Consider the following 12157-nt stretch of genomic DNA (forward strand, 5'->3'; position numbering starts at 1 on the left):
ATACCTGGGAGTTTCTTTGCCGCCTTCTGATCTCTTTACAGCTTTTATAATGAATACAAATGGGCTGCACCATCCTCTCTCTGAATTATTAACTATTTTTTGCCCTTGATAGGTTGACATTACTCCTGCCTGAAAGGGATTGTATTAATATTTAATCTTCAATTTATTTCTGCATTCTAGGCATGTCATCGGGAGAGTCTTGCACAGGGGACACTTACCGTGGATAGTGAACTTACTTACTTCTCTTAGGTGTATGGAGAGTGCACGGAAAAGAAGGTATGTTTGTCTCTTTCAAGTAGGTCCAAGGAGGTTCAAATACAGGACGTCCAGCATGCATCATGCCAGGGTTACCCAAAAGAATGGAGGAAGCCCAGAATTAACAAGCAAGGTGATGTCTATGTTCTTACCATGCCATGACAGTGTTGCCAATCAGAGACCTTTATTACCTAGACCTCCGCCTTACTCCACGCCAGACAAGCTCACCTCCTTGAGCTTCACAGTACATATGGATTGGGCCAGTGATATAAGCATCAGCCCAGAAGGCCACTGTTGGGGCAAGGTAAGAACTAGATGACCTCATCAAATCTATATTACCCCCCTGAGGCTCAAAGCTATGGGTAGACTAGACAAAGCCAATTGTGTGAAATGTGGTAGGGGATAAGCTGGTTTCCTTAATTTTATATGAAACTGCCCTAGAGTAGCAGCATACTGGACAGAAGTCATCCACTACACCAATGTATTCCTATCCTTTTTAGGAATCAAGTCCCCTGAGACTTGCTTATTGGGTATTATAGATGAGGCAGCGCCCCTACAAAAATCACTTCTATGGTCTATTTTATAGTACGCCAACAAGTTAGTAATAATGAAATGGATGAGCCCCAGTCCTCCTACACTTCAGCAATGGATCAAAATTAATAAATGGTGCATTGCCCCTAATTAAACTGACGTACAATGCTAGGGGAACACCTGGGAAATTTGAGAACATATGGGAACCCTGGTTGGATGCCAACCCTCATGCATCCCTTTCAGAAGATCCAAAATATACAACGATAATCACTATGTTACATGCTTCTCTATGCTTTGAAACTGTTACTGTACATATGAAATTATTGTAAACCGTAGTCAAATAAGTGTCAAGAATATTTGTTTTATTTTTGCTTTATGTTTAAAATGCAAATTAAAAACCTTGAAAAAAAAAAAAGAACTAGAGGACCTTGTGCAGGAGACAAGTTATTGAGGCAGAGAGTGGGGCTTTATTATTGGCATTGCACCAGAGAAGTAACTTGCAGCATTTTACAGAGCGTGTTACTGTAAGACTGTTTACTATGGATTTCCGTATGCAATTCAGTGCAATCTTTTTAATGGGCAGCAGGTGACTACTGATGTATATCTTTTAGTAATGGAGATTGTGCTTGGAAGGGAAGAGAGAGCGGTAATCTCAGTGAAAACACAAGGGAGTATCTTTATCAAAGAGTGAAGTTAGAGATCCCCACAGTCCACTAGAGTGAAATTCCGCCACTCTACGTTCATTTCTATGGGATTTTAAAAGAATATTTATTAATGTGTGAAAGTTCACCCTTTGATTAATATGCCTTTAAAAACCCCATAGAAATAAATGGAGGGTGGAGGAATTTCACTCTAGAGGACTGTGGTGATCTCTAACTTCACTCTTTGATAAATATACCCCGATGTATCTGCCTTGCGTAGTGTATGGTAATGCTGTATTTGAAGTTGATCCCAATGTTATTAATAGGGAAAAAAGATAAATATATAAAAATAGGAAGGCCGGTATTTTTTTCCAAAAAAGGTGCCAAGATTGGGATCCTGAGTTTAATTCCAACCTGGGCACTATCTGCAAGGGGTTTGTATTTTCTCTATTGTCTGCATGGGTTTTCTCCTAATGACACTGACCCTGCTGTGTGAATGTGAAATTGGACTGTAAGCTCTACTGGAGCAGGGGCTAATGTGAATTAGATGCAATCCCCGTAAAGCACTAAGTAACTTGGCCCTATAAAATAATGGCTAATAATGATCAAAAAAATAAACCTATCTATATCTGAAAGCCATAGAGCGTATTGATGTTGCTGATATTATCTCATCTGATTAATTCTTAAGATGAAAATAAACAGCAGCATCTCAAGCTACAGCTTTGCCTGGGTCACACTATGTGTGTACGGTATATATATATATATATAATTTTCAGACTGGCACACCCTATAAAAATACCAACAACTTTATTCCAGACACAAACAAACATCTGAAATTTCGGTCCTTATTATATATTATATATCCTTAAGAAAAGTTCTAATAAAGGGCGAAACACAGGATTTTTGTACAATGCATCTGTGAGTTGTTTGTATTTTTTTATAGGGTGTGCTAGTGTTATACACACAAAGTTACATAGTACCAGGTCTGGACTGAGAATTAAAATAGGCCCTGGCATACCAGGTACTCAGAGGCCCAATCAGCCCACACAGAGGCCCAAACAGCCCCCACCAGCCCACTAAATACTGACTTTTTATGGGACCTTATAGCAGCCCCTCTGGCATTTGCCAGAACCCACAGATTGCCAGTCCAGGCCTGCATAGTACCACACTCAACGGGAATACTTGTGAAAAAAAATCAAGCTTTATTGTAAAAAATCTGACGTTTTGAACACCAACTGTGCTCTTTCTCAAGGATAACAAACCAGACTGTGACCAACACAAACTGCTAAATACCCTCCCACAGAAGTGAGTGCGTTTTTTTATGGTACAGTGTGTATATATATATATATATATATATATATATATATATATATATATATATATATATATATATATATATATATATATATATATATATATATATATATATATATACACACATACATACAGTGGTGTGAAAAACTATTTGCCCCCTTCCTGATTTCTTATTCTTTTGCATGTTTGTCACACTTAAATGTTTCTGCTCATCAAAAACCGTTAACTATTAGTCAAAGATAACATAATTGAACACAAAATGCAGTTTTTAAATGAAGGTTTACGTTATTAAGGGAGAAAAAAAACTCCAAATCTACATGGGCCTGTGTGAAAAAGTGATTGCCCCCCTTGTTAAAAAATAACTTAACTGTGGTTTATCACACCTGAGTTCAATTTCAAAGGTTAAAGCCATTTCTAAAGCTTTGGGACTCCAGCGAACCACAGTGAGAGCCATTATCCACAAATGGCAAAAACATGGAACAGTGGTGAACCTTCCCAGGAGTGGCCGGCCGACCAAAATTACCCCAAGAGCGCAGAGAAAACTCATCCGAGAGGCCACAAAAGACCCCAGGACAACATCTAAAGAACTGCAGGCCTCACTTGCCTCCATTAAGGTCAGTGTTCACGACTCCACCATAAGAAAGAGACTGGGCAAAAACGGCCTACATGGCAGATTTCCAAGGCGCAAACCACTTTTAAGCAAAAAGAACATTAAGGCTCGTCTCAATTTTGCTAAAAAACATCTCAATGATTGCCAAGACTTTTGGGAAAACACCTTGTGGACCGACGAGACAAAAGTTGAACTTTTTGGAAGGTGTGCGTCCCGTTACATCTGGCGTAACACAGCATTTCAGAAAAAGAACATCATACCAACAGTAAAATATGGTGGTGGTAGTGTGATGGTCTGGGGTTGTTTTGCTGCTTCAGGACCTGGAAGACTTGCTGTGATAGATGGAACCATGAATTCTACTGTCTACCAAAAAATCCTGAAGGAGAATGTCCGGCCATCTGTTCGTCAACTCAAGCTGAAGCGATCTTGGGTGCTGCAGCAGGACAATGACCCAAAACACACCAGCAAATCCACCTCTGAATGGCTGAAGAAAAACAAAATGAAGACTTTGGAGTGGCCTAGTCAAAGTCCTGACCTGAATCCTATTGAGATGTTGTGGCATGACCTTAAAAAGGCGGTTCATGCTAGAAAACCCTCAAATAAAGCTGAATTACAACAATTCTGCAAAGATGAGTGGGCCAAAATTCCTCCAGAGCGCTGTAAAAGACTCGTTGCAAGTTATCGCAAACGCTTGATTGCAGTTATTGCTGCTAAGGGTGGCCCAACCAGTTATTAGGTTCAGGGGGCAATTACTTTTTCACACAGGTTTGGATTTCTTTTCTCCCTAAATAATAAAAACCCTCATTTAAAAACTGCATTTTGTGTTTACTTGTGTTATCTTTGACTAATCTTTGATTAATAGTTAAATGTGTTTGATGATCAGAAACATTTTGTGTGATAAACATGCAAAAGAATAAGAAATCAGGAAGGGGGCAAATAGTTTTTCACACCACTATATATATATATATATATATATATATATATATACAAAACACACACACACATATACATAAACACAGTATATACAGTATATTTTAAATTCAAGTCATAAATTGATCTGTTGGTGGGGGGGGGGGTCACGGTCCCTGATTGTTTTCTAGTTTGGAAATTAAAGCATTTCTCTTTTAGGTCTCATCAGGCACCATAACGATTTTATTTTCTTGACTCCAGATTGTGCTTTTAAAGGTTATAAAGACACTGATCAACCGCCTCCTATCTGAAATTACTGAGCTACAGATTTTGCTGCAGAAGGGCCCCTGGTGTTGCCACTATTTAAAAAAACAACAAATCAGCACCTGAGCCAGATGAGAGATGGTAGCGATCCAATGAGCATGGTAAGTCTGCCCCCTAGAGTAAATCACGGATGGAAAACATATATATAAATCTATGCAGAGCACAATTCTGTTACAGGGTAGAACCTTTGAAGATGCCGACCCTACTGTACTGGGCTTCATCGTGAATATTCCAGCTTACATATTGTTTATACCTAAATATGCTCAGTCTTACCCCCCAAAGTACATGGCATAGCTCACAGGTCTTTAACACTCTCATCAGCACCACCAGAAGTGCATCACATGGGCTCAATCCAGAGGAATAGTAGCTGTCTTCATTTTTTTTTGGGGGGGGGGGGGGTTTAGCTGTGTCCTGCATACAGCACAAAAGCAGTTGATTTTGTAGGAGGGACTTGATATATCATTTGGAGAGGCAGACACACAGGAAGTTTCCATTAGGGATGCACTGAATCCACTTTTTTGGATTCGGCCGAATCCTTTGTGAAAGATTCGGCTGAATAGCAAATCCGAACCCTAATTTGCATATGCAAATCGATGAGGGGAGGGAAAAAGAGATTTTTTTTTTTCTTCCTTGTTTTGTGACAAAAAGTCACATGATTTTAAGGATTCGGATTCAGTTCGGGCACAAGGATTAGGCCGAATCCTGCTGAAAATGGCCGAATCCTGGCCCAATACTGAACCGAATCCTGGATACAGTGCATCTCTAGTTTCCCTGGCTGCACATTATATAAGCCTGCAAACTGATAATAGAATCATGTTAAATGGACACATGTTCATCTAAAATTATGAGCTCAGTTTTAATTGAGAATGTGTTTTTATATACCTGTTACCTTCTGGTACAGGTTAAAGGCCCAGTACCCCCCCCCTCCCTTGTTCAACATGAGTGAAATGAATAGGACTTGGGCTGAAGATAATTTTTGCCTATTGTTTTAATCATGAAAAAGCTTTGTTTTTTGGCATTTCTTGAACTAAGCAGGGCAAATAAGTAAACTGAAGCTACTTCATGTGTAGTCCTTGCAATGAAATTAATTAGACAACCAGTATCAGTATACAGCCCCCACCATTCGCCCTTTGTTGTGACTGTTTTGGTTTATAGATAAGCAGGCGTCAATTATGCAGGGGTGTATTTGTGCACTGGGAAGGTAATTATCTACCACACAAGGATTAAACATGGAGTGGCTTCAATTTCCCAGGGCTCCCAGTTGTACCTTGTGCCCCTATGCTTCCCTGTCTGCCTGGGGACATTCAAGGGGTTTCCCAAGTGCCAACCTCTTGCTGCACTGCTCAACACATTCTACATCCTAGGATAGGATCAGGCTTGATGGGTTTTTTTACACATTGCCCTCTAGGTACATTGAGAGTGAAACATGGATGTTGTACAGCAGACATGCACAATAGATGAGACAAGCTGTTTTAAAGGGAAAAATATACTTATTAGTTGGGTTCATCTGATTTTTCAAAAACATAACATATTGGCAGTGTTTATTCTGCATATTGCACATTTGTGTTTTTCTTCCTATGAGAGGGGCAGCCATGATTGCTCCAATGAGGTCATCATACCCAAGTGATGCCATAGCAGACACCCACATTATCAAGAAATATTGGACAATGTTTGATTCAGGGAAGCCTCACAGAACAATTGGTTAAAAATGGGAAATGGGTTGCTATTACTATACAGGTATGGGATCCGTTATCTGGAAACCATTAGCCAGAAGGCTCAGAATTAAAGAAAGGCCTCCCATTTTATCCAAATTTTTACAAATGATTTATTTTTTCTCTATAATAATAATAAAACAGTACATTGTACTTGATCCCAACTAAGATATAATTCATCCTTAATGGAAGAAAAACCAGCCTATTGGGTTTATTTAATGTTTAAAGGGGACCCGTCACCCAAAAAATTATTCCAAATCCTATTTTATAATGTTAATCAAGCAAAATGAACTTTAATTTTACACTGTAAAAATTATTTGAATCTTGTTTCCTTCTATCTGAGAATTCATAATTACAGCACAGCAAGCAGGCAGGAGCCATTTTGTGGACAGTGTTATTAAGACAAGTCTTGTATCATCTCAGAATCTTGTTTGTGCACCAGAATGGGGGACCTGATGTCCATCCCCATGTACTGGCTACACAATTAAATGGTGAAGAGAACTGGGAGAATGTGATGAGAGCAGTGACATCTAGGAAGTGCTGAATGGAAAGTGAACATAATCGCCTGCCCCGCCTCTATGCCTAGGCATAGAGGAGGGGCAGGCAGTATTTGATTGACAGCTAAGATTTTTAAATGAGTTTACAACAGCTATAAATGCTTAAATAAAAAAAAAAAGAATTTGAATTTCTTGCTTAATTTTAAAAGGACTTTTATTATACAGATTTTTATGTCTGGGTGACAGGTCCACTTTAAAGGATTTTCTGGTAGACAAGATCTAAAGATACAAATTACGGAATTATCTGTTTTTTCTGAAAGTCCCAGGACCCCAGGATTCTGGATAACGGGTCCCATACCTGTACAAAGCTGATATACTATGAATTATTTAACATGAGAGAGTCAGATATTCATTATGTTCAGGCTTCTTTATTGCAGACAGCAGCAAGCAGCAGATGTTTTGATGGAGCAATTACTGAGCCGCTGGATGAGAAGGGAAAGAAATCTGCTTTACCAGTAATCAAGAAAGAAGCTGGGAGGGGCGCAGGTAAGGTTTCTGTTGGGGAGCATATGCTTGGGGGGGCGTGTGGATCCCGCCCATAGAGAAATGATGGCTTCCATTATAAGTGCAGCTGTTTCAGTCTTGTAATCTTATCCAATGGACTGGGAATATTTTGTAGTGCAGGAGTATAGCCGGGCACCGCCCTACAGCGTAACCCTCATAGCACTCGCTTCTTTGAACCTGTGCCAACCGTTGATGATCCTAATCTCACATCTGCCATAATAAAGTGCCAGCTTTGCCAAGATCCATCAATATTATGTTTGGGTAATGACAAGGCTTGTGTCCACTCCCTGCTGCTTCATCCCAGATCTCAGGACGCCCTTCTGTTTACACTACACTTGGCACATTTGGTTGTATCGCCCTCCTTTTATTCAGCCGTTGGCTTCTAATGCAGTTTTGGGGCTGTCCTGTTACAGGTCGTGTGTCGGCACTTCTGTTGCAGAGAGATCATTTGTAAAGAGCTAATGAACCCAACGCAAAATTAATGATATGCCCTGTACAGCTGATGCCAGTTCCAGCCTCTGACAAGTCTGTCCAGGGTATCAGGGATTTATCTCTGGGGCCCACCATTGTTACCAGGGGGTAATATCATAAAATACTTTGCAGCAGTCACACATAATAAAACATATGTTTAACCACAATGCTGCCAGTTTTACCTCTGTGTGTGTGTATAGAAAGGCTAACCGTTTTCAAACGGATTAAAGGGGTTTGTTCACCTTTAAATTAACTTTTAGTATGATGTAGACATTGATATTCTAAGACAATTTGAAATTGGTTTTCATTTTTATGTTTTTTGAGTTATTTAGCTTTTTATTCAGCAGCTCTCCAATTTCAGCAATCTGGCTGCTAGGGTCCAAATTACCCTAGCAACCATGCACTGATTTGAATAAGAGACTGGAATATGAATAGAAGAGGCCTGAATATAAAGATGAATAATACAAAGCAGCAATGACAAAACATTTGTAGCCTTACAGAGCAATTGTCTTTTTAGATGGGGTCAGTGACGACCATTTGAAAGCTGAAAAGAGTCAGAAGAAGAAGGCAAATAATTTAAAATACAGGTATGGGACCTGTTATCCAGAATGCAAAAGGATGTAAATATTAAACAAGCCCAATAAGCTGGACTGAACTGAAAGATACATAATAAATAGTACCAATAATAATAATAATGTCAGCTCACAGAGCAATAGATTTTGGCTGCCAGTGACGTCAATTTAAAAGCTGGAGAGATGGAGAAGTGGAAGGAAAGTAATTTGAAAATAATAACAAATAAATAATGAAGACAAATTGCAAAGTTGCTAGGAATAAGACATTCTATAACATACTAACAGGTGAACCGCCCCTTTAAATACTTTCTTTTATTAAATCTGTATTTCCGGATGTGATCCATGGGGTCCTTTCAGCTTCATTGTGATAGGGAATGATTGACAGTTCTTTCTACTTGTCATTGTTTCCTTATATGTCCTGGGCCTGCCTTTTATTCCAGCCATTTGTAGCCCGCATTGGTGTAAATAGTTGCCTACAGCAAAATCTTTTTGGGCCCCTAAATATAAAAAATATACCGTATATACTCGAGTATAAGCCGAGTTTTTCAGCACCCAATGGCTCCGCTTCAGCAGAACTACCCGGCCTGCATCTCCCCGGCACCTCCTGCTCATGTGACGTCATCAGAGTATGTTCCTCCTACTGCAGCCTCCCCGCCGCTGCAGTCCTGCAGTGCCTCACGTCTATCTCCTGACACAGTTCATTTCCCAAGCACAGTGCACTGCTGACACGACGCTGACTCTTGTGTCACATGACGCGAAGCGACGTCTTCCAGGAAAGCCGATGCTCGCGCCGCAGATTAGTTGACGAAATAGGAAGTGGCATGACAGAAGTCATGTGACCTGTGCTAGTTCGCCTGCTATGGAGGGAGAAGATTACCGGTATATCGGGTTGCGTCTGATCGGGAAGCTCCCTGTAGCTCAGTGCCCACTGGTGAGGAGAGAGAGGGCGATTGACGGTTAGATTTATCGTAATAGTCTACTGAGCAGGGTCGGTTTTACTGGAGGGCAGAGAAGGCTTTTGCACTAGGCCTCCAGTAACCCTGGATCCTCAATATTATTTACAATCCATGTAAAACATATGTTAGATATATTCATTATACTGATCAGGAATGTTAAGCTTGCAGCAATCCAGCTGTTGTTGGACTACACCTCCCACTGTCTCACCAACAGCTGGTTGGATAATTTGTAACCTCTGTCTTCCCTTAAATTAACTTTTAGTAGGATGGATAGAGTGAGATTCTGAGACAACTTGCAATTGGTTTTTATTATTTGTGGTTTTTTAAGTTATTTCGCTTTTTATTCAGCAGTTTGCAATTTCAGCAGTCTGGTTGTTAGAGTCTAAATTATCCTAGGCGAGTTCTTCCCTAGCAGAGTGCACGCAGGAGCGTGTGTTCTGCTGAAGATGTCCTAAAATGCATTTCTCACCCCTAGGCTTATACTCGAGTCAATAAGTTTTTGTAGGTAAAATTAGGTACCTCGGCTTATACACGGGTCGGCTTATACACGAGTATATACGGTATTAAAACTGCCAATCACTGAGTGCCGCCCCCAACGGCCGCTTCCTCTATTGTTATGCCAATGGCAGCACTTGGTTTAGAGAGACAGTGTCATAGTGAGCTAGGAGCAACAGGGATTTAAAGGAGAGTCCGAGATGTACCTCAGCCCTGTCTGACATATCCTAACAACTAGGCAGCATGGAAGAAGAATAAGAAAAGGGTCTCTGTAGAAAGATTACAATAAAAAGTGATATTAAATGTGTCACCTCGGTGACCCAGTGCCCACATTCCAGATTGGGGCGATGCAGGCAATCAAAAGGTTTTAATTCAGAGACATTATATATCATATTTGAATTTGGGGAAATAATACAGGTCCGTTATCAGTTAACCTGTTATCCAGAAGCCTCCGAATTACAGAATGGCCATCTCCCATAGTCTCCATTTTAATGAAATTAAAAAAAAACAGATTTCCTTCTTCTCTAATAATACATTGCCTTGTACTTGATCCTAACTAAGATATAATTAATCCGTAATGGAGGGTTAGATTGGTTTATTTAATGTTTAAATTATTTTTAGTTGACATAAGGTATGGAGATCCAAATTATGGAAAAACCCTTTATCCAGAAACCCCAGTGTTCCAAGCATTCTGGATAACAGGTCCTATAACTGTATTGTATATACAGCTGCCACCTTGTATCACAGATTTTGCTTTAATAATAAAAAAAAATATATATATATATATATATATATATATATAAAATTCCTTTTGAAATCATTAAATCCAATTTCTGTTTTTTATTAACGCATTCATAGCTTCAAAATCTCAGCTGTCAATCAAATATTGTCTGCCCCTCCTCTATGCCTTAGGCAATTACTTTCACTTTCCATTCAGCGCTTCCTAGATGTCACTGCTCTCCCCACATTCCCCCAGTTCTCTTCACCATTTAATTGTGTAGCCAGGGCATGGGGATGGACATCAGGTCCCCCTATTCTGGTGCACAAACAAGATTCTGAGATGATACAAGACTTGTCTTCATAACACAAAATGGCTCCTGCCTGCTTGTTATAATTATGAATTCCCAGACTGAAGGAAACAAGATACAAATAATTTATACAGTGTAATTAAAGTTCGTTTTGCTTGACTAATGTGATAAAATAGGATTTTGAATATTTTTTTTGGGTGACAGGTCCCCTTTAAGTAAAGTCAATAGTTTTCTCATGATTAAAATAGGAAATGATTTAATGTCTGGAGAAGGGGAGCTAAAATGTAATACAATGTGTTAATCCCCCCCCCTCTTTATATCCAGTTTTAAAGAGCCGAAACCTCAGCAGGGTCACCGAGCGCTCCCCAGCACCTCGCTTATCACAGAAGAGGATGAATAGCAAAGGTGAGCAGTTCTCTGTGGGAGAGATAACACCGTGGGTCAGTCAGTCGCCTTCCGAGAGCTCCCTCAGTGCTTTTCTGAGTAGTATCCCGTCCCTGAGGGCCTGCTCTGACAACATCACTGACCCACCACAGAGAGATTTGGGTGCCAAGAGCAACCTGCACACAGACGCCTCCAGCCCACAGACACCCATTTCTGCACAGACCTCAGGAGAGAAAGATGCCAGGAGACCTAAACAAAGACCCAGGACCAATGTGATCAAGAGACGCTTACAGAATAAAATCCACGGCACCAGGTTACCGCCTGTCCCCCCGGTGTCCGAGCTGAGCTTTAGCAGGAATTTCAGCTTCTCCTTCTTTGAGCTTCCTCAGTACCAGAGTCCTCAGCACTGGCTCCAGCGCCAGAAAACAGTCTATGTAGTGATGAGGCAGCTGCACTGAATGAAATCAAATCTCTATTCGGGAATGCTATTGAAATTAAAACAATTAGGGCCAAGCCTTTCCGTGTCAGACTGTAAGTTCATTTACTTGGAGCTAACGTATATCTTCTGCACTATATAACATGGCAGCAAGATGCAAAAAAAAAAAAAAAAAAAAACAGTTGTAGGGCACTACTTTAGGCAAGGCCTGGACTAGTACAGATTCGCTTCCCTCTGCAGGTCTCGCCGACCCCCTCTGTCCGTCCCTCCCTCCCCTGTCTGTCCCTCCCCTGTCTTTCCCTCCCTCCTCTGTCTGTCCCGTCCTCCCATGTCCATCCATCCCTCCCATGTCCGTCCGTCCCTCCCTCCTCTGTCCGTCCCTCCCTCCTCTGTCCGTCCCTCCCTCCTCTGTCCGTCCCTCCCTTCTCTGTCCGTCCCTCCCTTCTCTGTCCGTCCCT

The 12157-nt window shown here is 40.7% G+C and overlaps 1 protein-coding gene across 2 annotated transcripts; it reads left to right on the forward strand.

Moving 5' to 3' along the window:
• Positions 1-24: 24 nt before the first annotated feature.
• LOC121403124 lies at positions 25-11777 on the forward strand. 2 transcript variants are annotated; one of them, XM_041590851.1, is made up of 4 exons: positions 25-276; positions 4522-4685; positions 7216-7339; positions 11204-11777. In XM_041590851.1, exons 2-4 carry the CDS (start codon positions 4656-4658, stop codon positions 11719-11721), a joined length of 672 nt encoding a protein of 223 aa, XP_041446785.1. In that variant the 5' UTR covers positions 25-276; positions 4522-4655; the 3' UTR covers positions 11722-11777. The 2 variants fall into 2 exon arrangements, with proteins under 2 accessions (XP_041446785.1, XP_041446786.1); XM_041590852.1 differs by having other exon boundaries at positions 7231-7339.
• Positions 11778-12157: the final 380 nt, after the last annotated feature.

Source organism: Xenopus laevis, chromosome 4L (assembly GCF_017654675.1).
Source record: "Xenopus laevis strain J_2021 chromosome 4L, Xenopus_laevis_v10.1, whole genome shotgun sequence".
Classification (NCBI taxonomy): Eukaryota; Metazoa; Chordata; class Amphibia; order Anura; family Pipidae; genus Xenopus; species Xenopus laevis.

Excerpts from the sequence above, each read along its gene's own strand:
- LOC121403124 (XM_041590851.1), top strand. The coding sequence starts at position 4,656 with ATGAGAGATGGTAGCGATCCAATGAGCATG. Across the intron at positions 4,686-7,215 it reads GTAGCGATCCAATGAGCATG|GCTTCTTTATTGCAGACAGC; the intron begins GTAAGTCTGCCC and ends CATTATGTTCAG. Across the intron at positions 7,340-11,203 it reads AGAAGCTGGGAGGGGCGCAG|TTTTAAAGAGCCGAAACCTC; the intron begins GTAAGGTTTCTG and ends CTTTATATCCAG.